A 27,098-nucleotide genomic window follows, 5' to 3' on the forward strand; every position below is an offset into this window, starting at 1 on the left:
GGTTGATGCAGCTAACTTGGGTGGCCAAAATCTCAGAAACACTCCTTACTTGGACTTCTCCGCTTTAGTCTTATGGTGTGCCGTGTCCAACCATGCAGATTCAGAGCCACGCAGTCATACTCCATAGATAAATCTTCTTCTCTCACAGGCTCTATTTTTAAAACGGTGCTCAGACAAGTCAACTCATTGCTGGAACTAAGGAGGCAACCTGTTACCTTTAATGCTTGCTTTGCAGTTGCAAATTGTGTGGGAGGAGGAGGGGATGTTTTAACTTCAGTATAAAAATACCTTTGATTTTGCTCCCGGTCCTCGTGAATTCTTGGTTCTCCAAAGTTCTGAACTTTGCTTCCATTCACCTTCCACAGGATGCCGGCCATGATCTGAGAGCCTTTCCCAAAGCAAGCGGAGCAGGGTATGCTTGCTGGTTTTCCTAGATGAGAAGTGAAGAAACTCACCAATAACATTCAGTGCTGCCAGTAGTATTGCATTTAATGTGAAAAAAATCGTTGAACGCCTGGTGTGTGCCAGGAATTGATTCCATACCCCTTCCTCATTCTTAGCCCTTCTGTGTCCTTGCCTCCACCCACTTTGCTCACGGTTTGGAGGAAGCTCCACTCACACTCCCCTCTCACCTTCCATGGAAACTAAAAAGGTGAATAATTCTGGTTTCACCAATCAGACATTATAAGGTGGGGCTTCTTTTTACTATAGATTGGAATTTCTTTTTAACTTCTTTCTTCCAAACCTTCCTCCTTTTACCAAATTCTCTTCATCTCTCTGTAAGTCACCTTGTTGGTAAAACTATATTTTGCTCAACCCAGCTACAATCCCAGCATTTAATCATTCAAGAGTGCTCTCCATTACTACCCCTTGTACTTGAGACTTCCTCTGCCCAGAACTGAAAGCGTGAGGGCTGCCCTCCTGCTTGGGACAGGCATTCAGGCATCCCTTACTGAGTTCTTGGTTCTGGACTCAAGAATTCTGCATCTGAAGAGGGATGAGGGATGCAGAGTGTCTCAGAAGATGATAAGGGTAGACACAGATGATTAAAACACAAGGTATTCTACTGTTCTATAGAAAGGTTGACAAATGACATGGAAATACAGAAGAAGAAGGCATTCCAGACTTCTCTGGACTGCTATGCCGCACACAGAAATGGTTTCTTTGGACCTCATTAGATGGAAGCTCTGGTGGTGCCCATGGTAGTAAGGAGGGCGGGATGGGGAATGCTATTTGAACTCAGTGTTGAGAGATGAGAAGGAGGAACAACATGGACAAAAGCAGGAAAGAATGTGGAAATGCTGCCAATCGGTGTAACAACTGTGAGGTGGTCGGTGTGGAGGGGACTCCAAGGCAGGTGGGGTTAATAGCTTCAGATGGGCCAGAATGTAGGTGAAGACTAGTTCATGAAGGGACTTGTTTTATGGACCAAGAACTTGAGTTATATCTAATTTCTAGTGGGAAACTAGTGAAGGCAGAGATGGGCAGAGTCAGAAAGCCTTGGTTCTCATCCTTCTATCACTGATTATCCATAACCTTGGGCACATCATTGATCCTACCTGAGCCTAAGTATCCACAAGCATAAATTGGAAACAATATCTACCTCCCGGAGAGAAGTAAGAATGAAATAAGATAGTCTGAACTGCAATACAAATGTAAGTGCTGGGTATTCCTAATATTAACAAGTGCCCGGTGGATGTTTCTACATGTAACATTTCATTTAATCCCCAAGATCCATCGTGTTAACTGCATGACCCATATTTGGAGAATCCAGACCAAGCGTCATATGGAAGGATTCTCCAGGTAACATTCACAGCAGTCTTCAAGTTTTCTTACCAATTTCCACTTCTTTTATTTCATTTTGTGGAGGGGCTATAATTACTGGAAACAAAGAAAAGCCTTCCTCATCTTAAATCAAAGACAAAGAAAATATAAATATTAGGATAGCATTGGATGGTCATCAGTATAAAGCTTGTGTTTTCATATTACTATCTTATATCATAGCAATGTTTTTCAAATTTTTCTGACAATGACCCATGGCAACAAATACACACATACACAGACACACAGACACACAGAGACACACAGACACACACACACACACACACACACACACACACACAAATGAAAAAGAAAACATTCAAGTAATACTTTCTCTTATGACTTATGATACTCTTTTATATTTCCTATTCTCTTTTATATCATTAAAACAAATATTAATTAATTAATCTAACATGTTAAATTAATTACCTGGGTTGCCAATTGCTAGAAAACTACAATTCTACAGAAGAAGCACAACATTACAGGAAAAAAGCTTTCAAAAGTTGTATGAAATGCTAGCATATATAAGGTACTGAATAAATGCTTGTTGAATGAAAAAAAAGGCCTATGAAAAAAATAAACATGTAAGCCCACACTTCTGCTCAGAGATTTCCACCATTGTGGTCCCTTCTGTAAGGAAATTCTAACTTCTGTGGCACTGATGCCTCGAGTCGGGGAAGGGGAGTCTTCTGAAATACTGCTACATTCTGACCTTCCTTGATTCTCATTTATTTCAGGATCGTGTGATTAAGGACCCCCATGATCTGGTGTTTAATAGTGAGAGACACTAATAACAATGTGGTCTGATGGTGCTTATTTTATATGATAGAGCATCAAAAACCTCCAAACCTTGTCTTCACGATTGCTTTCCACTGAGAAAGCTTCCACACTGACCGGTGCTACTTCATCCTGTATCTGTAGATCAAGCGATGCTAAAGAGACCGTGACTCCTTATAGATTTGACATGCTTGACTGTCAGGGATTTCCTCTGAATAGACTTTTATAGACTTTAACATTTGAAAACCAGCTTTTAGGATCAAATTAGCTACTTGAGGTCATTGATAATGTTGGACAAATTGCAAACCAGGATTATGTGAAATGGAATGGCATCACTTATGTCAAGGGGGTTTGAAATGGAGCCAGGAGGCCATTAAGGAGACGGGCCCATGTCCTCACTGGTGGAATCATGAACGTGTAACCTGACTAAACCACAAATATTCCAAGATGAAGCCCAAACATCTGCAAGTTGGTACAATAAAAGACTTTGCTTGTGTGATAACCTTAGGAACCAATGATATTCAGTGAAGATCAGCCTTCTGCTGCCAACATGCATCAAAATTCTTTGTAAACAATGTATCACAGGCATTCCCTCTTTGCTTTAAAAACCCCTGACTTTATGGGGCTCCTGAGTGGCTCAGTGGGGTAAGCTCAAGGTCATGATCTCACGGTTCGTGAGTTCGAGCCCCACATCAGGCTCTGTGCTGACAGCTTAGAACCTGGAGCCTGCTTCGGATTCTGCGTCTCCCTCTCTCTCTGCCCCTCCCCAGCTCGCATCCTGCCTCTGTCTCTTTCAAAAATAAATAAACATTATTTTTTTTAAAAAAACCCTGACTTTTGTTCCCTAGTGGGACACTATGTGGGTTCTACCCAAATCTGAGTACCTCAAATTTACAATTCTTTGATCCCGGATAAACACTCTTGCTTACTCACTGCCTCCTAACAATTTTAGGTTGAGAATTAAAAACCACCCAGCAGTATCTCTATAGTCCTTTGTAGCACTTCTAAACTTCTAATCTAGTTAGTTATATTAGAGATTAAACAGATTTTTTTTCTATTTACAGAGCCTCTGACAACAAACTGGGAGAAGAAGAGTTAATCTTGCTTTCCAAATACGTGTATTATCATACCAAAAGTGTTTATTAAGTTGGCATGCCGATCATGCTGTTTTCGAAAAGTGAAGTCATAGAGGAGAGAACCAGTCTGGCTTTAGATTAGTAACATAATCTCCCCCTAAAATTTCTTAAATCTTGATCGTGCATTTAGAAAAGCTCTTTGTGCTATTATAGAGAATGTGCAAGATAACATGAAGCTGGAGGGCATCTTAGGGACCATGAAGCATAGTAGCTCCCCCGTATCCCCAGGTTCACTTTTCAGGGTTTCAGTTACCCATGGTCCACCTCTGTCCAAAAGGTTTAAATTGAAAATTCCAGAAATAAACAACGCATAAATTTTAGCTTGCTCACTGTGCTGAGTATCACGAGAAAATCTCACAATGCCCCACTCTGTCCCACCCAGGAAGTGAATTGTCCCTTTTCCAGCAGATCCACATGATATCTGCCACATGCCCATTAGTCACTTAGTAGCTATCGTGGTTATGAGATTGGCTGTCATGGTATGACACTGCTCGTGTTCAAGTGTGCTTTATATTACTTAATAATACCCCCCGAAGCACAAGAGCGATGATGGTGGCAATTCAGAAAAGTCAAAGAGAAGCACTAAGCACTTCCTTTAAGTGAAAAGGTGAAAATTCTCAACTTCACAAGGAAAGACAAAAAATCATATGCTGAGTTTGCCAAGATGTATGGTAACTTTTATTACAGTATATCGTTGTAATGGTTCTATTTTATGACCACTAGTGTTGCTAATCTCTTGCCACATCTGATTTACAAATTAAACCAGATCACAGGTATGTATGTATGTGTGAGAAAAAACATAGTATATACGAGGTTCTTCAGTACGATCCCTAGTTTCAGGCATCCACTGGGGGCTTTGGAATTATCCCTGCAGATAAGGGGGTCTTTAGTACAGGAAAATCAACAAGAAGGGCACGGTTTCTCCACATTATTTTTTTTAAATAATCAATTTTGTTAAATTCAGCAGCTTACCGTTCACTGTGAGTGATCTGGTCGCTGTCACGCTATAATTGACTCCATTTTCATTGTGGATAAATTTACATGTATAATCACCTGTGTCCTTGCTGGTTGCACCGTCAATCAACAAAAATGTCTTGTGTGTGTGATACCTTGGTCCTTGAAGAGCTTTACAATCCTGAAATTAAAAAAACAAAACAAAATAAAACAAAAACCTCCCTTCCATTTCCAGTAACTCTTCACTTGCAGCTATCCTGTGTAATTTTATCTATTTCCCCCAAGTTTCCTTTTACCTTAAACCATTCAATAGGTGCCGTCCAATTGTACAAGTCAATCGTAGGACAATATATTTTGGAATTTGTTTCTGATCCAAATGTTGTTGAATACATCAGATGATCTGGAATATTGCAATTTGGCTGTTTTTTATATATGGTGACGTTCACATAGCCAGTCTTATTGAAGGGAGGGCTACCAAAATAAGTCAAACGATTTTAAAAAGTTACTCAGCATTATGAAATAACCTCATCCCATTCTAACTTTTGCTGAATGCTACTTTTGTTCTTCAAACAGTTGAGGTACAGTGGTTCTTTCCTTATTTAAAAGTATGTATTGAAATCTAGAATTTTAAATACTTTTTGCGTTGCATTTGAGAGCCAACATAGCCTCTGTGGTAGCCCTGAATATTTCCCTCACTATTTCTTTACACACTCTATCAGGTGCCATGCCAAGAACAGGATATTATAAAGATAGTTAGTGTTTATTGAGAGTTTACTATGTAGCATTCATGGTGGTAACACCATATCAATTTATTCTCATATGATGCTTTGAAGTGTGCTATATTATCATGTGTATTTTATAGATCAGGAAACAGAGGGACAGAGAAGTAGTTGTTGGCATCACACAGCTAACTAGTGACAGAACACGAGTTTGAAACGAAAACTGGTCTGACCTCAGAACCTAGGTGGCCAACCATACACACCCTGCATTCCGATGTAGTTCATCTGACATATTGTATGTACCAAACACAGGTCCAAGATCAAAACATTTAACAATATGTATGTAGGGTAAGTAATTTGCAGGCACACAATCTTATACAACCCTTTTCAGCTTACCTTTCAGGCTTAAGGGACTAGTAACTGCCTTATGGCACCCACCATAGGCCTCTTTGACGCTCAACATCTAGATTACTGGGTCTTTTTTCTGGTTCGTTCCAACCAAAGTGAATGATTGCTCTCAGTTCTCTTGGTCACTAGGCAAGCTAGGTCTTTTCCTAATTGGGCTACAAATTCATTCTTGCAATTCTGCCTCTACATAGTTCAAAATCACCCAAACCCCAACCCAATGGTGTTCCTAGAAGGACTCTTCTATTCAAATCGCTTTATAAATTCAACTGTTCCAGAAAGGTCTAGAAAGGGAAGGACAGTGAGGACAGCTCAGACCATCAACTATCAAAGAAAAGGGAGCAAGCCCAAAGATTATGGGTGGCTGCCTGGTACCTTCTGATAATGCAAGTATAAATTCCAGAATCGTTGACTTTGGCCGGGAGAAACTTAAGACGTTCCCCTGAGGCAAGTACATGATTTCTTTTCTGGGTAGTGATACATTTGTTGGTTTTTGAGTAATACCAATCCACAGGGTATCGAGATCGTCCTTGCCTAGGACATCTCACGATTAAAGCCTCATTTTCCAGGCCCCAGGATGATTTGCCTGCCCAAAACAAAACAGAAACCATCAATATGATCCTGAAGTGATCATCATCTAAAAACATTATAATTCCTATATTCTATCCTTCTAGGATGAAATTTAGAAGTGGGCCATTCTTTGTGATACTTTCACTGAGAAAGAACAAGTAAATGATTAAGATCTTTTATGAAAGGTTTTAATGGGTAGCACAGACGAATGAATTAACTTGGAGCTCAACCCCCTCACCCTGGCCCCAGGGGAGAAGCAGCCACATCTACGTCTACAAAGCCTACTGCGGGACAGCAAATGCTTGCAGCATCTGCCGCGTGCAGGCAGCATGTGAAAGTTCGATGTTTATAAATACGTAAAACTAAAATCATGCTGTATTCTGAAGAATTTGTCCCGTTAGATTTGCAATAAAGAATGATCGAGGAGCATAAACAAGTTTTCCAGGTTCCGATTCAACTGGAGCAACCAGGAACAAGCGGTGTGAAACAAGGCAAATGTTTTGGGGATTACTTAATTTAAAAGTTTAACAATTTTCACTGAAGAGCAATACTTACTAAACTTAGCTGCTGTGGAATGTACCAGAATTGTTGAAAGTGCCAAGACCCAAAGTCGCATTGTCAGTTCTTCAATCCAGAGCAAGTGTTGGTAACTAACTGTTGAGATTATTCAAGGCGAATCCGTGACATGTGATGGTAAAGGTCTCTCCTAGGAGGTAGATGGTGGCCCCTGAAATTTATAGCTGGAAAGCAGTTTCACTGTCTCAACTGAAACATAAATCATACAAAATCACAAGCAAAGTATTTATTGCCAAGATTTTTGCTATTTCAATACCCCCCCCCGGAGAGTTAATCAATCAACAGCTATTTATTAGATATAAATATGTATCACAGCAGGGTTTCAGGCATGAAACACTGCACTTATTCCTACTGAACCTTAGGGTCACGTGGGCCTTACAGGGGTCACGCTGTTTCATAGTATCATGAGAATGTACTGGAAGAAGCTGAATTAGGAGGAAAGAAAACTAGTTTCCATTTTTGAAACAAATAAAAACTATAAAATTCCACAGACCCTAGAAAATACAATATTATAAGTGGTAACATAAAACCACACATTTCCACCCAGGCTGGGGCCTGCCTGCACACAGGCATGACCCACTTGTAGGCACACATGCAAAGAGTCATCACAAAGCAGTTAAACTTATAGGAAAGTGACAGGGAAAACATTAATCAAGTAATTGCCCTAAGCCCTACACCAAACCCTCAAAAACGCACCCCTGCCTCAGCTTGTCCCCAAGCTTCACCAAAGTTATTTCAAGAATAGCCAAAGGTCTGTGCAAAATAATTACATACTTTTCTTTTTTCTTTCCAGCAAGGGAATCATTTAACTAGGTGGTTTTTTTCTTAAAAAGTCAGGGAAGGGAATTGAACTAATAGAAAAACTGACCAATAGATCAACTGACACAACAGACCTTAATATAATACTTCAAGGAAGCACATTTCCTGTAAATATCAGTCTTTTCATATTATGTGTATAGAAAAGTTGTTATTGTAAACTTTAGATAAGTAATTGATGCTTACCCAAACTGAAGGACAGAAGGGAAGGGACTCCAAGTCAATGAGCTAAGAACAGCTTCCACCTCTTCTGGCTCCTTCCTTGAAGAGTCCTCAGGTGCATGAACTCTCTCTTTTATTTTGAAGGGGAGGCAGCCAAAGACATCCTACCATTCCTCACTCCACCCACGATGAAATGTGATTTTTTAGCCAAAATCCATGACTTGTTCAAAAATACTGGTGCATCATGTACCAAGAATTTTTGTCCTTGTTACATAAATATTTAAACATAATGACAACATTGAGTAATCCCTTTAGAGGAAGTAATCCTATCATCTCCCCTTGGTTTGGCATCAGTTTCTCAAGCTAAGTAATGCTTGTCTTTTACTGCCCTAATAATATTTTTAACCAATTTATTTATTTTGAGAGAGAGAGAGACCACGTGCGCTTGAGCAGGGAAGGGGCAGAGAGAGAGACAGAGACAGAGACAGAGAGAGAATCCCAAGCAGACTCCATGATGTCAGCGCAAAGCCTGATCTGGGGCTCCAGATCATGAACCTTGGGATCAGGACGTGAGCAGAAATCAAGAGTCAGAGGCTTAACGGACTGAGTCACCCACGTGCTTCTGTCGCCCTGGGACTACCCAGTTGATTCTAAATGATCTTGAAATCTTGGGGCCTTGAGTCTGCCTTTCCCAATATCCCTTGACACTTCATTTGGCAGACATTAGCTAAGCATGCTCATCCAGTTTGGAGAGCTTTGGTGCAGAGAGTTCCAAAAGCAAATGAGGGGAAGCAATGAGAAGTAAGCCAGACTTTATGGAGGTTTGTAAATGCTCTGCTTATGGTCCAGACTCATCCAAAAACAGATTCCAGCTTCTGGGCTCCTCACATGTAAGTCCCTGTAAAGATCTCAGTTTGGATGGAAAAGGGAAGTTTTTCTAAGGAGTTCAGGGACATAGAGATAAATTATGAGTAAGAAGTCTCCTCAAGGGGCCTGATAAAGACCATAACCTTCAACCCTTGGGCTCCATGTAAAACAAATGTTAATTGCAAAATTAGATTTCAGCTACACGCAGCTGAAATGCTCTATTATGAGTAAATTCAACTCACTTTTAAAACCGACCACATCCCAGAAGCATTCAGGGATTAACTGCAGACCGGTGTCATACCGTAACCATAGTTGAACTCTCTCCAGAACTCGCTCTATGCCAAGATACAGTTCTAAGCGACTTAACATTTGTTAACTCCTTCACTGTCCCAACACCCAAGAAGGCAGGTGCTATTATTGTTACTATTCCTGATTTACAGATAAGGACACCGAGGCACAGAAAAGTTAAGCAACTTGGCCAAGTCACATGCTGCTAAGACACAGAACCCAAGCAGGTGGGCCTTAAAGACACCTAACCACTAGGTCACACTGCCACGTGTGAGCAAGGTGAGGAGGTGTTGCTAACGAAGAGTTCTAGTAGGTTTTCTTTACCCCACACTGTGGCCGGCAAAGCTCTTGCACAGGCTTGCCTACCTGCTTGGGGATACAGTCATAGTTTGGACATTGGCCACGTGCTCCGAGAGGAAGAAATGCAAAGTCCTGTCACGGCTAGGAGATTTACCCTGAGATGTTTCTCGTAAATTCGGGGAATCGGGTCTGCTTATCTCTACCCTCCTTTTAGTTGTCCAGACTCTTATTATCAAGATCGTATGAGTTTCATACTGACACCACAGAATCAGGAGCAAGTGGGCTTGGAACAGTGCCCAGGGTGTGGTTAAACTCCAGATAGCATTTTGTTACATAAAATAGCATGAACTTGAAAGTTCTTATACATGAATATGAGCTTTTATTTTGCATACTAATATATGATTCAAAAAATTTTATTAACTGTAGGCGTTTTTCATGAGACTAGACCACATTTGCATTGGTTTCCTAGTTTCAAATAAGATTTCTTAGTTCAGGGGCACCTGGGTGGCTCAGTCAGTGGAGCGTCCAACTTCAGCTCAGGTCATGATCTCACAGTTGGTGAGTTCGAGCCCCACCTCGGGCTTTGCGCTGACAGCTCAGAGCCTGGAACCTGCTTTAGATTCTGCGTCTCCCTCTCTCTCTCTCTGTCCCTCCCCTGCTTGTATTCTCTCACTCTTGTTCTCTCTGTCTCTCAAAAATAAATAAACATTAAAAAAAATTTTAAAAAGATTTCTTAGTTCAAAATAAGGTTTAGGGGTTCCTGGTGGTTCAGTCAGTTAAGCATCCAACTCTTGGTTTCAGCTCAGGTCATGATCTTGCAGTTTGTGAGTTTGAGCCCCACCTTGGGGCTGCGTTGGCAGCATGGAGCCTGCCTGGGATTCTCTCTCTCCCTCTCTCTCTGCCCCTCCCACTGTCTCTTTCTCAAAATAGATAAATAAACCTAAAAAAAAAAAAAAGGTTTCAATTAGAATTTTAATACAGTTGTGAAAACTTACAGAAGCATTTAGTAAAATCTAACGACTATTGTAAGATAATCAACTAATCCATTCAACAGTAAAGTCCTGGGGCACCAGGGTGGCTCAGTAGGTTAAGTGTCCACCTTCGGTTCAGGTCATGATCTCACAGCTCATGAGTTCAAGCCCCGCATCGGGCTCGGTGCTGACAGCTCAGAGCCTGGAGCCTGCTTCAGATTCTGTGTCTCCTTCTGTCTCTCTCTGTCCCTCCTCTGCTCACACTCTGTCTCACTGTCTCTCAAAAATAAATAAACATTAAAAATTTTTTTAGAAATTAAAAAAAATAAAGTCCTTTCATCTACAGTACAGTACAGCGTGCTGCTTATCAACAACGCCCTTCCAATTTTACAGATTAAAATAAAACCCATGGATGAGACTGGTTAAATCATTAGACCAAGCTCATCCACTTGTGGCTAGGGTTAAAACCAAATTTGTTGAACCTCAAAGCCAAGGGTTTTTTTTTTTTCTTTTTTTATTCAGTGTCAACTAAAAAAGAGAAAGAAGACAGCAGTAAAGCTTTCTTTCTTATAATTATGACTGGGTTATTAAACAAAAATAACCTAGTCTGATTTCCTGAAAGTTTCTTCTTTATAAATCACTAAGCCACTTTGGCTTCTGACCACCAAGACCCCATCCAACATAAAAGTATAGTATTTCATAGCAACTTAGTAAGACAAAATGTGAAAGGCAAAGACTTCTAAAAACCAGAATTTGGGGCACCCATAAGTTTCTGTCAAGTTAAGAAGAAACTTTTCTTTTTATTATTATTTTTTAGTGATTATTTGTTTTTGAGAGAGAGAGAGAGAGAGCATGACAGGGGAGGGGCAGAGAGAAAGGGAGACACAGAACTCGAAGCGGGCCCCAGGCTCCACGCTGTCAGCACAGGGCCCGATGCCGGGCTCAAACTTATAAACTGTGAGATCATGACGTGAGCCGAAGTCGGATGCTCAACCGACTGAGCCACCCAGGCGCCCCAAGTTAAGGAGAAATCTTTCAATGTCTGCTTGTTTCTGTAGCGGATACCCTCTTCCCCTTAAGATTTCTCAGAACTACTCTCCATTTTTAAAAATTAATCTAACCCAATTTGGCCATAACTGCTTTCTGATTTTTTAGTTTAGCCATAATTTTCATCTGATTTGGGGTTATAGTTTTGAAATCTCACGTGTCCCTATTTCTAATCTAATTCTCTGACATTTCTGCTAAAAAATGAGCAAAACCCAAAAAGCCTTTATTTCCAGAGTAACAGCTAGCAACTTGCATTTGGACCGTGGCACTCAAATACTGCCTAGCTTAGGAGATACCCTGCAAGACTTCTCCATTTGTCTTGGCCGGTGTCATAATTAGATCAAGACGTATGTCTCACACTCCAGAAATGGCCATGGTCTTACTGTAAACCATGTCAAAAGCCAGGACATTTTTGTCATGTTACACGCACGTGAATCCAAGTGGGTCAGGTTCTCAGTAATTCTCACAGGAATAAGCAGAGGAAATCTTCCCCCCATTTTATTCGAGAGATTTAGGATGCGACGTTCCTCCCATTCTCCCAATGGGGTGTTCGTAGGGCCTACAACCAACAGAGGCAGACCCTGTGTGGCAGTGGGTGGCCTGGCCTGGGTCTTGGGAGAAGGTTCTGGGGGGCACTCCGTCCACCGTGGCACCTTGGGCAGATTCTTCTTCGCCACACTTCAAACTCTAGGAGCTCTCAGTGCTCCTTCCCTGCCTCGCCCCTAAGAAAAGCACTTTCTCCCTCAGTCTTCTTCACCTCAGTGATGGCAACTCCGTCTCTCCAGTTGCTCAAGCCAGAACTCACCCTGTGTAAATTAACTCTTCTTTTCCTCACACATTTGGCCTGCAATCCACCAGGACACCCTCTGGGTCTCACTTTCAAACACATCCTACCTGCCAGCACCTCCCCCCATCTCCCTAGCCACCTCCCTCTCCCTAGCCACCACCACCTCGTGCCTGGGCTTTAACGATGGCTTCTGTCAGTTCCCCCTACTCCCACTGGTGCCCCTCTTCAGACTGTTCCTAATATAGGGGTCCAGAGATTCTGTTAAAACCCAAGGCAGATCATCTAGTCCTTCCTCACCCAAAGGAAGAGCCGATGCCCTCGCAGCAGCTCTGAGGGCCCACACAACCTGGGGCCACCTATCACCTCCCCAGTTCCTCCTTTCCAACCCTGTGTCCTCCAGTTACCCACCAGGCTAACTTGCTCATCTCCTCCAAGTCAGTGCTCCTGTGGTAACTTCTCGAAAAGCCTTACCCTGACTACTCAATGTTCTCTTTTTCTTTGCTTCTGAATAGCTTTTTTTTTTTAATTGAGCTTAAATTCACATTACATAAAATTAATCGGTCTAAAATGACAATTCAGTAGCATTTAGTGTATTCGTGATGCTGTGAACCACCACCTCTGTCTAGTTCCCAAATATTTTCATCACTCCAGACAAACTCTCACTCCCATTAGTAATTACTCCTTCTCCGGCTCCTAGCAACCACCAGTTTGTTTTCTGCCTCTCTGGATTTCCCCCTTCTGAATATTCCATATAAATGGAATCATCAAGTAAATACCTTTGATGTCTGGCTTCTCTCATGTAGCATAGTGTATTCAAGGTTCATCTACGTTGAAGCACGTGTCGGTACTACGTTCCTTTTAGTGGTTGAGTGATGTTCCATTGTGTGAATATCCCACAATTTGTTTATCCAGCTATGCATTCATGGACATTTGGGTTGTTTCTGCCTTTGACTATCGTGAATGGTGCAGTTCTGGACATTGGTGTCAAAGCATTCATTTGAGTATCTGATCAATCAATTTTAAATTGCGATATTCACACCCCCCGCCCCCCCTCCACGTATTCCCTATTTTCTCACCCAGCTCTGGCCTTTTTACTAGGGCACCCATCAACGTTTAATTTTCTACCTATGAATTGTGTTCCCTGTTTGTATTCTGTTTCCCACCACTAGGATGCGAGCTCCAGAAACGGAGAGATTTTTTTGTGAGTTTTTCCCACTGACACAGCTCACGTGCCTGGCATAGCACCCAGCGCCAAGTAGATACTTGAAAATGTTTGTCTGGAAAGGAGAGGTCTGTATACGAATTTGAATAGGAGCAATGTCCTTTCTGCCATATTTTTACATCTCTTCCTTGAAACTCTGGCTTTTCTATTTTATCTCACAGTAAGGTGAGGCCTCAGTCACTCTTGGACTATCCCATGAGAACTCCTGGGGCAAGAAGAGAGTGAGCATCTTATAAGCCAGAAGGAACTCTGTGGGCTGAGGACACACAGGAGAGAGAAACAGAGGTGCTGGCCATATGAAAACTAGCCAGCAGGCATAAGTTGGAGAACTTATATAACCTGACTTTAAGACTTCATATAAAGCTGTAATAATGGAAACAGTGTTGTAATGGCATAAAGATGGACATATAGATCAAAGGATCAGAAAAAAAGAGTCCAGAAATAGACTTAAACATATAGAAATTGATTTTTGATAAAAGCACCAACATAAATCTACAGGAAAGCATGGTTTTCAACAGACGATGATGGAAAAACTGGCTATCTGTATGGATGGAAGATCTTTACCTCACAATATACATAAAAATAAAATCAAAATCAATCATATTTGTGGAAATTGCATAGTCGAAAATCTTCATAATTTTCCTCTTGGAGCAGGACAAATATTTCTTAGACTAGATAAAAAAATCACGAATCATGAAAGAAGAATAAATAACAGAATGTACCAAAATAAGAGCCCCTGTTCTTCGAAGGACATCATTATAATTTGAATAGACCAAGCCACATGCAGACAAGATACGACTTATATGGCTGATGGAAGGCTTGTATCTATAATTTATAAAGGTGACAAAATAGCCGAATTAAAAAAAGAGTGAGAAAGAGACTCAAATTGAGATTTGACAAAATACACTGATGGCCAAAACACACATTAAAAAAAGAGAAAATTAAATAATTGAAGCTACAATGATAATCCATCTCATGACATTACAAAGACTGAGGATTTCAAGTTTTGGCAAGGATATGGTGCAACCAGAACTCCCATATATCACTGGTGGGAGTGTCAAATGATAAATGGCCTCGGAAAGTAGTTTGGAAGCTTCTGGTAACTGCTTACCATATGACCCAGAAATTCATCTCCTAAGGATTTACCCAAAGGAAATAAAAACTTATGGCCACAAAAAGACTTATACACAGATGTTCATAGAATCGCGATGACCAGTAACACGTGAATGGAGACACTATTTTACACTCATGATAGAAAGCTACTCAGCAATACAAAAAAAAAAAAAAAAAAGAAAGAACACTATGAGTGGATTTAAGAAACATTAGGCTGAGTGAAAAAGCCGGGAGTAAACGAGTACACACTCTATGATTCCATTTCTATAATGCTCTAAAGTGGCAAAGGTTAATTAGTGATTACCTGGGATGGGAGATGCGGGGGCCAACTAACTGTAAAGCAGAATAACAGAAATTTATGGGATGATATCTGAACTGAGATGATGATCTCATAAGGTATACATCTGTCAAAGCTAACTGAACTTTACACTTAAAATGTATTCTTTTTATCGCACGTACATTTATATCTCAATGAGTTGACAAACAAAACATAAAGTTAAGGAACATCTACTCTGTGACTTAGCAATTCCACTCTTAGTATTGTCCCAAGAGAATTAAAAGCACGTGTCCACAAAACACTTACAAAAGAGTGTTTATGGACGCCATATTCATGTACCAAAAACAAAATGATTCAAATGTCTACCAACCAGAAGAATGGATAAAGAAAAGGTAATGAGAAAGAAGAGAATTACTGGTACAATACCATGAAGAATCTCAAAAAGATCACGTTCAGGAAGTTTAAAGCCCTGCCCCCCCGCCCCCAAATTACACCAAGCAGAAGAAACTAAACATGGAAGAGTACATATTGCATATTATGTGTCTATGAAGCCCAATGGCAGGCTAATTAACTTAGACTAGGAATCATGAAGCATGTGTTTGAGATTGTGAGAAATTGGTGGGTAAAAAGTGTGGAGGAAACTTCTGAGAAGAAGAAATGCTTCCGGTGGTGTTTGGGATGGTGATTACATCAGTGAATATTACCATCAAATCTTATTCAATGTTTGAGATCTATGGTTTTAATTGAGTGTTAGTTATTTCCCAGTATTTTAAGACAAAATAAGGTCATAGTCTCCCAAGTATGTAATAGGAGAAGCACTGTACTGAAATCAAGAGACCCAGATTCATTTCCAGTATACCATGAGAAATCGCCTCGGGGGGAGGTCTTACCCATATTTAGTCATCAAACCTCCCATAATAAATGATCTCTAGAGAAAATTGGTTATGTTTTCTTTTTGTTTTTGTTTTGTTTTGGTTTGGTTTTTTCTTTGAGAATGATTCCAAGAATGAATCATCCAGAGCAAGTTCTGTGGTCTTTTTCCAAAAAACCTCAGGTAAGTTTCCTTTCTGAATTCATTTCAGAATTTTTCTGGCTAAGATTACAAGCAACCAGCTAGGTAGGCTTCTGTGTAGTTTCTTGGGTGTGAGTGAAGGTGATGCTTGAAATATTTGATGAAAGTAGCATCATGTAAGCACTGACCAGTTACAAGGACACCGGCCACTACAGAGGAGCTGGGCTTAATCCTGTGGTTTCTGGATTATGAGGAGGTCACAGGGGAGCACAGTGGAGGGTTTGGGGTGGGGAGCTGAGGTTTCAGCAATAAGGAAATATTTCAGTGTTTTAGTAATTACCGTGGTTGTGCACACCTATTCTGCGTCAACAGAGCTTTTAAGAGCAAAATCCTGAACCCAGACCTCTAGTGGGCCTCTTAGGTGTCGATTACTGCTTCAGATACTGGGGGTGCAGCAATGCACCAAACAGAATAAAGACAGACAAAAAGACCTGCCCACGTGGAATTCACATCCTAGCAGAGAAGAAAGACCGTAAACAACACAAATAGGTAAAGAATATTTATAAAACATTTTAGGTGGTGTTACAATAAGGCAGAAAAAAAAAAAGCAGAGGAGGGAGGGAAAGAGAGTTGGAGAAATGCAGTTGCAGGTGGTGGGGTGGGGGTGGTCCCGGGAAGGCCAACCAGGAAGGGGACATTTGATAAGCAGCCGAAGCAGAGCCCAGGCAGAAGGGCAGGCAGTGTGGAGGCCCTGAGGCTGAGCAGGCCTGGTGTGTCTGAGGAGCAGCAGGGAGCCACGTGGCTTGAGCCAAGCTAGAAATGGCAGAAAAATAGGAGCTGAGGTCAGAGAGGTCTGGTGACAAAATGCTGCAAGGCTCCGTGAGTCACCGTAAGCACTTTGATTTTTACTCGGTAGGGTAATGGAAACCATTAGAGGATTTCAAGCCAAGGAATGACCTGGGTGTTGAGGAAATGCCCTTAGGGAGGACCAGGGATGGAGGAGAAGAACAAGTCAGGAGGCTATGTGGTCGTCCAGGAGAGAGGGAGATGGGAGGGTAGGCCGTGAGACAAGGTTGGAGTCTGGATACATGTTGACATATTGCTGACAGGATTTCTTGATGGATAGGCTCTGGGATGTGAGAGAAAGAGAGCAGCCAAAGTGATGCCAAGGTTTGGCCTGAGCAGATGGACAAAGGGGTTGCTATTCGCTGAGATGGGGAGACCGCAAGTGGAACAGGTTTTGGAGTAAGATCAGCTCCGTGTGGGACATAATCAGCTTGACATATTTATTAGACATACAACTGGGGATGTCTAGTCAACGGTGGGGTACTTGCTTCTGAAGTTCAGGAAACACATTCAGGCTAAGAATACAAATTCAGGAGATGTCAGAGTGTAGATGAAATGAAGTCCGTGAGACTAATAAATGAGATCCTCAAGAGGGAAAGTAGACAGGCCATGAGGGCACAAAAGAACAACTTCTTAGTTTCACCATAAAATTTCCCTAAAAGACAAATTTTACTCTCTCTGCAAAGTACTGGAGAAGGGTTGAGACTTCAGCATAAGTTAAAATAAGTTTTTAACTTCAAACCCTTGGTCTCTTCTTTTCTTTTTCTTGTTTGGTTTGTTCACTTGATTGTTTTGTAAATGACTTGATAGAATCTGAATCCACTCTGGGAACACGGCCTTACTTGTTTCTTTAAATTTCAACTTGTTAATAAATAGGTAAGATTGTGATGGCATTCTGCTATTGTCATTGTCTCTGATTACCCCCATGTCCTTGCTAAAGCCGGTGTCAATCCTCAGTCTTGACCTTCCCTTGAAGGAGTCTCTGTCACAGGCAAGCAACTTCTCCTTCATTTTCCTGCAGGCCCCCCACTGGCTGCTCCTTCATATCCCACCCCACCTCCCCCCGCCGCCACACCTCATGGTTTAGTCCTTGGGTGTCTCTTCTTCTCTACCTGCATTCATTCCCCACGTGATGCCGTCCAGATTCTGTTGGTTCCCAGGTACTTCCCAGGTATAATCTGAAACCAGGCCCCGTACATGGAGGACAGGGGGAGGCTGAAGAAAGAGGCAGGCCACTCCAGAAAGGTAGGTGGCAGTTGGCAGTTTTAATGAGCAAGGGAACTTCGTTATGGAGTTTATAACGTTGGGTATACCAACGTTGGGTAGCAATACCCTTGTTGGGTAGCAACAGGACAAATAGATCTCTGTACCTGCCTGCCAAATCTGAAGAGTTTGTCTAAAGGATTTGACTGGCTTCAGCCATGTACACCGTCCAGATGGTCTCAACACCACATGGCTCTCTCAAGTGCATGTCCTTGGAGCAGCCTCTGGTCATGGATAAGACAAGCAGGACCCATATTCCAAGGAAAGTGGAGGGGGTGAGGAGCCTCAGTTCCCAGGCTGAGTGTCAACCAGCAGTCATATCCTCTCAATGAGCTCCCCCAACAGTTTCCCTGTTCTGACCATTGCCTATACACTGATCATACACTGGCAAACCTGTTGTTCAGACTTTCCCCCTGAACTTCAGACTCAGGTATTCACTGCAGATTTGACAACTGCACTCTGGGTCCTCGACGTCTCAAAATTAACCTGTCAACTTTGAATTCCTGCTCTTCCCACCAAAACCTGCTCTTCCGATGACCCCTATCATCTTAGTTGATGGTAACTCCATCTTTACAGCTGCACAGATAAGAAGGCCTGGAGGTCTCCTTATGCTTCGTTTTCTCCAGCACATTCTCTCCAATCCATCAGCGAATCCTGCTGAGTCTATTTTCCAGATATATTCAGGGCCCAACCACATGACCCCTTGTCTTGGCCCTCACTGGTGGTCCGGGTCACCTCTGTCTCTTGCCTGGACTACTGCAATCGCCTCCAGAGTCCTCTCTTTGGTCCTTCCCTTGTCTCTTATAATCTACTTCCATAGCAGAAATCATCATGAACCTTTTAATCACTCCTCTTCTTAAACCTCCCCTTTCATTCAGTGAAAGCCAAATTCTTTGTAACGGACAAAAAGGCCCTCCACAGTCTGCCACCCTTCACACTTCTTTGACTCAGGTTATTCTGTGTTCTTGCCCTCATTCCACTCCATGAACACCTTTCCCCTCCCTCTTCCCTGAAAGCTCTGCACTTGCCTCCCCCTCTGAGCCTTTGCACCAGCTTGAGCCTCTATCCTAGATTCCCTTCCACCAGACATCTCTCCGGCTCATTCCCGCACTTTCTCCTTAATGAGATCTGCCCTTTGCACTCCCAACCTCCCTATTCTGCTCTATTTTTTCCCGTGGCTTTTATTACCTTCTAACACACTAGATACCGGACTTAGGCATCACATATGTGTATTTTCTGCTTTGTTCCTGTACATATCCCAGAGTAGGTCCTCAATACGTAGCTTTTGAATGAACAAATGAACAAACCTTGTTAGGTAAGCTGAGGATTCATTTCCTCTCCAACTAGATTGTTACTGAATTGAATCCTTTTGCTTTTAAAGATGTCATACTTAAGGATACTTTCAATTATAAAGGTGGAAGTAGAAATAGGAGGTGGGTGAATGAGCCCTGCGTTTGGCTCAGAGGCCAGGGGCACAGACGACGCTGACAGATTGAAAGAAGGGAAGAGGCGCCTGGGTGGCTCAGTTGGTTTAGCGTCTGGCTCTTGATTTTGGCTCAGGTCACGATCTTAACAGTTCGTGAGTTCTAGCCCCACATCAGGCTCTGCACTGATAGTGTGGCGTCTGCTTGAGATTCTCTCTCTCTTTCTCACTTTTCCTCTTCCCCACACACTCTCTCTCTCTTTCTTAAAAAGTAATAAACATTAAAAAAAAAAGAAAGGAGAGTTTAAGCAGAAACACACATATACCAAAAGAGAGAGAAAAAAAAAAAAAAGAAAAGCCAAAGGAGTCATGTTTGACTTCAACCTCCAATTTGCTCAAAATACTCCCTCACAACAACAGGAGGCAAACCCATTCTAAGATCATTTATTTGTTCATGATGATTTATTTCAAAATAAATTTTATTTTATGAAGCTTAATATAGATCACATTTCGAAAACATTAATCTTCTGTTTTATCTTTTGAAAGGTAGTTTCTCTGATGTCTTTTAAAAGTTGGCATTTAGGTAGGCAGTGATCTAACAGAGACTTGTTGGTGGGAGGGGGGCATGCTTAAATTTCCAGGAAACAATGCTCAAAAAAATCAAAATGAAGAGAAGGTACATTTGAACATTCCAGCCCAGAATCTACCAGAACTCTGCACAAGGAGACAAAACAATATGAGAGAATTCACAACTGAATGCTTTGTCTTTATCTCTTTGCTTATCATTCCTACAGAGTAGTGAATGAGTTATCCCAGAAAACTTGGATAACAAGTTTTAGTTAAAAATGTGTTTTATTTGAGAGAGATAGAGAGAGAGAGATAGAGAGAGCATCTTATTCAAGAGAATGATTTTTTTTTCTTTTAGCATTTAAGGTTACTGCTCAGATGGTGAGCTGAAGACATCAGCTACCAGTGTATAATTAGTCAAGCTTCCAGCAGGAAGTGGCTGAAAACTTTCTGGCCAACTAAGGATGCAGGGTGAAGAGGGCTTCAGAAAGTGCTGGTTGGCCCTGGGAGTGGGCAGAGAATATGAGGAGCAGGGAGAGGGACCAGCAACCTCAGATGAATTCCCATCATCTCATTTTCTTTCCTCAGGGATAAGTCCCCATCCTGGGATTCTCAGTTGCGCGCAGTGGGCCAACAGTGTGGAGGTTCCAGTGCACAGTGACTCAACCCCTCAGTCCCTTCATCTCCTTAACTACAAGGCTTCTGAAAGGAATGTGTAGGGAAGTCTCCGTTGCCATCTTACGGTGGGCTCAAACAGGCATCTAATATTCATACTTTAATCATGTTAAGTCAAAAGACATAAACGGTCTTAGGGTCAGCAGTTGTTGAAATTCAAAGTTATCCATCTACCAAGGGAATGAGGTATAAGGACTGGTTTAAATCTCAGTTACAATGTTATGGACACTGTCTTTATTATGTTTTTCCATCAGGGCACTGTCCCCTTTCACCTGGCTCAGTCACATATGGCTCCAGATCCAGTCCCAGAGATTCAACCCAACCCTTTTCGTGCTCATAGTCTTGCTGCAGTGAGCCTGCGCTCTCAGCAGCATTGGTGTGGCATAGGAGTTGAATGCACAGGGTTTGAATCAGCTAGAGCTGGGTTTCACCCCTACTTCACAAATTATCCTAAGGTCAACAGGATATGGTATATGGAGAGCACTTGGCTCAGGGTTCTGCACAGAGCAGACTCTCAGTATATAGTTATTGCTGCTACTGCTCTGTTATTACAAGTGTGCTAAAAAAAAAAACCAATTGTGTCTCAGACAGGAAAGAGTCTCCCCACCCCTTACCCAGGTCCCCTTTGTCACCCCACATCTCTAATCTCCCCTGAGTCTGCACCCGGTCTTCAGTAAAACTCATAAAATAAAATATAGGGAAAAGCTTCATGACATTAGTCTTGGCAACGATTTCATGGATATGACACCAAAAGCACAGAGAAATTGACAGAAAGCAAGAGAAAAATAGTGGAACTACATCAAACTAGAAACTTCTGCAAAACACAGGAAACAATCAACAAAGTGAAATGGCAATCTATGAAATGGAAGAGAACATTTGCATACCACACATCTGGTAAAGAATTGATTTCCAAAATATATAAGGGACTTTTACAATTCAATAGAAGAAGAAGAAGAAGAAGAAGAAGAAGAAGAAGAAGAAGAAGGAGAAGGAAAAGGAAAAGAAGAAGAACCACCCAATTAAAACATGGGCTAATGACTTGAATAGACATTTATCCAAAGAAGACATACAAATGGCTAACAGGTACATGAAAGATGTTCAATTTCACTCATCAGGGAAATGTAAACCAAAACCACAATGAGATAACACCTCCCACCTGTCAGGATGGCTATTATCAAAGAAACAAAAGATAAGTGCTGGAAAGCATGTAACACTGGGAAATAGAAATAGTGATCCAACAATCCCACTTCTGGGAATTTATTGGGATCTCAAAGAAATATTAGCTGTCCCATGTTCATTGCAGCACTATTCATAATAGCCAGGATGTGGAAACAACATAAGGCTACGGAGAGATGAATGGGTAAAGAAAGTGTAGTATAGACATACAATGGAATAATATTCAGGCCGGACCCTGAAGATATTATGCTAAGTGAAATAAACCAGTCACAGAAGAACACATATTACATGGTCCCACTTATGTGTAGTCAAATACATTGAATAAAAGAATGGAATGGTGGTTTCCTGGGCCTCAGGGGAGGGGGAAAGGGGAGGTTGGTAATCAACAGGCATAAAGTTTCAGTTAAGTAAGATGACTAATTTCTAGAGATCTGTTGTATAATATTGTGCATATAGTTAACTATTCCGGATTGTACACTTAAAAGTTTGTTAAACCATTAAGTCTCATGTTAAGGATTTTTAGCACAATAAAATAAAAAAAAAATTTAAGACCCCTGTTTAGAATCCAGACAACCTGCCTGGCCCTTTCCCTTCTTCTTTCTGGAAACTGGACTTGGTTACTGTTAGAGTTTTGTTCCAGACCAGAGGGCTCTTTCCCTTCCTCCTGAACTATGACACTGCCACGTGCACGCACTTCTACACACATGTGCTACACTCACACGATTTCAGCCTCACAACTGTTGAGACACTCCTGCATTGCACCTACCCACTACAGTGCATTTGCCCTTGCATAGTAATGTTGCTTAAAACTTTGGAGACTCACTCCTTTGAAGTTTTCTGTTTCTGCAATTACAGAAAACTGGGAAGTGTGGAGGGGTGAGCAGAAAAAGACAGACCCTCACAATCATATGATGAGTATTTCGAAGGACATAGATGAAGAGCTCACCTCCTGGAGAAGCAGGTATCTGCTACCCACATCCCCTTAAGCTACTGATCCTTGTCTCCAAATGTAGACACGTCTGGTAGGAAACTACTTTGGGACCAATCACCTCATCTAAACAACCTGTTCAAGAATAGAGAGAACCCGATGTCTTGCTGGGGATTCTGTAAAGTTCAAATCAGCATCCCTGGCACCCCGTCTGCAGGGCACAGAGATAATAGTTCCCGGAGCAGGAAAGGAAAAAAATAATGACAATGATGAGGGCTGACATTACTCAGCTTTTACTATCGGCTGGTACTGAACTAAGTACTCTGCATCCATTTAATCTTTAGAAACCACCCTTGGAATCTGGCATTAGCATTACCATGTGGGTTTTATAGGTAAAGAATACAAGAATTAAAGAGAGGTTAGATAAATTGCTTGGAGTCGTGGATCACATAAGTTTAAGAGCAGGGATTAAATGCAATTCTGCACGGGGGCACCTGGGTGGCTCAGTCGGTTAAGCCTGACTCTTGATCTCTGCTCAGGTCATGATCACAGGGTCATGGGATCAAGCCCCACATTGGGCTCCATGCTGGGCATGGAGTCTGCTTGAGATTCTCTCTCTCCCTCTCCCCTTGCCCCTCCCTGCTCGTTCTCTCTCTCTCTCTCCCAAATAAATAAAATTAAATAAATACCATAAAAGCAACTCTGCACAATTCCAAAGTTTTCTGTCTCAAATACTTGACACAGAATAACAGACATTGGATAACAATATTCATATTGATATTTGGGGGACAATGACAGACGGTCAGTTTGGCCTTGAGTGCTGATAAAAGAACCATTGCAGCTACTGGCAAGCACCCCTCCCTTGTCTCTGCTCCTGGAAGAAATTATTGGGAAATCTGACACTCATTGGGTAGGGCGGGTTTTGGGGGCCAGCTCTGCCATATTTGGATCTGCACACTTTGTTGGGCAGCCTCCAGAGAGAAAGAGAACAGAGCCATCAAGCAGAGGTTCAAAGCAGGCACCAATGACACATGTGAACTTGAACCAGTTATTCACCTCAGCCCTTCTCCTCACATGCACCACTTGCTTTCCATCCTGTGTTTCCTTCTCCCTGTTGGCTGACTTACCATACGGCATGCCTCTTCCTTTCCCCTACTGTCCTGAGGCTCCTAACTTCCTGAGTTCTTTCTCCTGTCACCATCTGAGATTCCACATCTGTATTTTCGCGGACTCCAGGAAGAATAGTTGGAATACGTGCACTCTGCATGTACAATGCAAGGCCCCTTGCTTTCCCAACCTCCACCAGATATTTTCAACACAGGAGTCTAGAGTACCATACTGTACAAACCAGACTACAAAAGACCCATCAATCTGTAACGAGATTTTCCCATTGGTAATACTACTCTTTTTTCATAAACAAAAAATGGATGGCAATTATTATTTTTAACCTGGATTTTGCTTTAAAATTCCATTCCCTTTGAGATAAAAGTATTAAAAAGAAAAACAAACAAGGGAACTTACCATCAGGAAGTCGTACTTGAGCTCTTTCTTCCCCAACTTTCTACCAACAGAGTTTATTAACCCTGAACGCCAATTTCTCTAATAGATCTCTGCTAAATACAATAGCCACTTTTCTTTAAAAACTTCCCATTTTCTTTATCAGTGAAGACACAGGAACCACATTACTGATAAGCTGAAACTGATGAACTGTGCTGTTCACAAATGGGGACTGCAGTTTTCACATTGTCTATTTCAAAGATCTCTGATGATTCTACCCTCCCAATGTTACGTTATCTCCATAGATGGTTACATTTCACCTTAAGTAGACTTTGCTTCCCCTGTGGGTGACTTTCTCAGCAAAACCTCCCTGACTCCATGTAGGTGGCCTGTCATTCATTGCCTGGAGAGTGGGTTGGCAGCTGTAACTTCCTGAAAGCTGCAGCTCCAAATTCAAGGATGCATATTACTGCAGCAAGTTTTAGTGCTGGTGCCTCAGTGTCAATGGTTTGAAAACTCCAATACATATCGGGTGCTTAAGTGTGCACCAGGCTCTGTGTGCAAGGATTTTGCACATGCAAGCCCTACACTCTTCAGAGCCTTATCAGAGACTCAGGGAGGCTGACAGTTACCTTACCCAAGGCAACAGGCAGTACAAGGAAAAGCCAGAAAAATGCAAAGCTTCTGTAACTGGACTTTTTCCATTTACCACCAAATGGCATGTCTCAGATGGTTGTAATACAAATCTGTGAATACATATTACTGTTATTAGAATTCTGGATGAACCAACTTCAATCACTTCCATGATTTTGTTTTCAAAATGTTGGTGACTTTCAAACAATCAGGATGTACCATCTGTTAAAGAGTTCTCTAATACAGTAGAGAGAGCATGAGTTTTAGATAAGTTCTGGTTTTCCTCTTACCAACAACGTGACTTTGGGCAAATTCCTTAATCTCTCTACATCTTTCGTGATAAGGGTGTTGTTATCAATATTAAATGAATAATCTGTGTAAGGGGGCAGCCATATTAATGGATACCGATGGCTTTCTGCCCTGCCATATGCTCAACCTATTGTGCTTATCACAATTGTACTAAACACACACACACACACACACACACACACGCACACTTCAAAATTTGTTTATTTTTTTCCTGGTTGCTTCAAGACCCCAACTGCACCAAGGCAGCCAAACTGCCTTTTCTCCTTACCTATGGTCACTGTACATAAAAGATGAAAATTGACAGCAAAATCTAATTACATGTTGCATGATCTTTATGTGGAACATGCTTTTCCAGGAGGTCATCTATCATTTCTTCTCCACTGTTAGAAAACTGGGAAAAATAGCCTCAAAGAAACTTACCCATACTTATTGATGTACCCAACAGGTTGGCAGGCACTGTGAGAGATGTAAGAGAAATATAAGACTAATTTCTGACCTCAAGGAACTTAAACTTTATGAAAAAAATTAAGGTGTGAGGCGGGGAATGTAGTCTTTTACAAATCTGAAAATTTTGAGCTTCAATTAGACAGAAATTTACAACAACCTGAATATTTCTTAAAAGTAGGGTAGGTTATCAAGAGACCAAGTCATTTTTCTTCAAAAATGGAATTTTAAAAATTCTCCTGGCATGGTTGAGCTACTTGTCCCAACTCTAGATCTCTTGATATCCTTAGCCATCATGTGAGTGTTGAGACGGAAGCATTTAAAATCTGCTGCGGAATTTATCTTTCAAAGAGACTGTTAGCTTTGGTATGTGCGAACTTGATGGTTATCAAGATGATTAATGGCATTTTCAGTGTTTCCGTCAACATTTCAAGAAATCTGAACTTCAGAAAGGCCGATGTCTATCAAGGTCCATCAAGTTTATTTGGAGGAAGATAGAGGGGCCTCACAGCCATGGGCAGCTTCAGGAAGTTTCTCTTTAACCATCTGTCGATCTCTGAATTCAGCAGAGGAAAGAGTAGGAGACTGTGGAAGAGACAAGAGCTCGAACCCCTCAAAGGTCCCTCCCCGGGCCTGAAGATCCTCCATGGTGCACTCCAAGTGTGACTCGCCCTCAGGCCACACCCGTTAAAAATGACTGGACTCCTTGGAGGTGACCCTTCTGAACAGAAGTACCCCATAACCAATGGGGGGTAATGCTTCTCTATGAGACAGCAGAGCAACATCTGTGATAACTCACCGTTCAATGCCATGAAAGGAAACCTCAAAACTGGCCAAACTTGTTCATATGAAATGAGAACAACCACTTGGCACTGAAGAAGAGCTGAAATGTGTGTGTGTGTGTGTGTGTGTGTGTGCGTGTGTGCGTGTGTGCACGCACACATGCACGCACATACACATCCAAGTGCAGGTTCGTGTGTTTGCATGTGGGTTTTGTCCACATGGAGAGGACATCTTAGCTCTGCAACAAACCAAAACCAGCTTTGAAATGTCAAAAATCTCACCAAATTGCCAAAACGGAGAGGTTGGCTGGTCCTTGCCCCTTGGAGAGCTTGGAACAATTGGCTCAGACAACCAAACGACAGCAGGTCTTTCCTGTGATGTCCACTAATTCCTGGGCTCATTATGTCAAGGTCTCCTCTGTCCCTGGCTGCTGCCCCTGGAGTCCCATCTCTGTTCTGGTTGTCATCAGCCTAGAACTCAGTTCCTTTTCCAGTGTGCACAAGAAATCCCTTTACACCAAATGGTTCTGAAACGTGGTGCACCAAGTTAAGATCTGTGCAGCCCATGGCAGATTTCATGGCCTCCTACCGTCTCTCTTTCATTCCCTCTCTCATCCGTTCATCACTGCCCTTTCCCTCACAAAAGTGTGGCACTTTGTCCCAGTGCCTGTCCTCATATGAGCGCACCCCGAATGCACCAAGGTTCTAGGCAGTTAAAAAGGTGGCACCCCGCCT

The 27,098-nt window shown here is 41.9% G+C and overlaps 1 protein-coding gene across 1 annotated transcript in view; it reads right to left on the bottom strand.

Moving 5' to 3' along the window:
• The window catches only part of IL1RL1 (interleukin 1 receptor like 1), a 58,871-nt gene that overhangs the window by 10,981 nt on the left and 20,792 nt on the right, over window positions 1-27,098 (bottom strand). The window contains exons 2-8 of the mRNA XM_042981088.1: window positions 6,938-7,147; window positions 6,188-6,398; window positions 4,985-5,159; window positions 4,707-4,869; window positions 1,837-1,908; window positions 289-430; window positions 50-195 (exon numbers count right to left, since the gene is read on the bottom strand). Of these exons, the coding sequence (XP_042837022.1) occupies window positions 50-195; window positions 289-430; window positions 1,837-1,908; window positions 4,707-4,869; window positions 4,985-5,159; window positions 6,188-6,398; window positions 6,938-6,998 (970 nt within the window). The 5' untranslated portion in view covers window positions 6,999-7,147. The remainder of the gene's footprint in view (window positions 1-49; window positions 196-288; window positions 431-1,836; window positions 1,909-4,706; window positions 4,870-4,984; window positions 5,160-6,187; window positions 6,399-6,937; window positions 7,148-27,098) is intronic.

Source organism: Panthera tigris, chromosome A3, assembly GCF_018350195.1.
Source record: "Panthera tigris isolate Pti1 chromosome A3, P.tigris_Pti1_mat1.1, whole genome shotgun sequence".
In the NCBI taxonomy this organism is placed as follows: domain Eukaryota; kingdom Metazoa; phylum Chordata; class Mammalia; order Carnivora; family Felidae; genus Panthera; species Panthera tigris.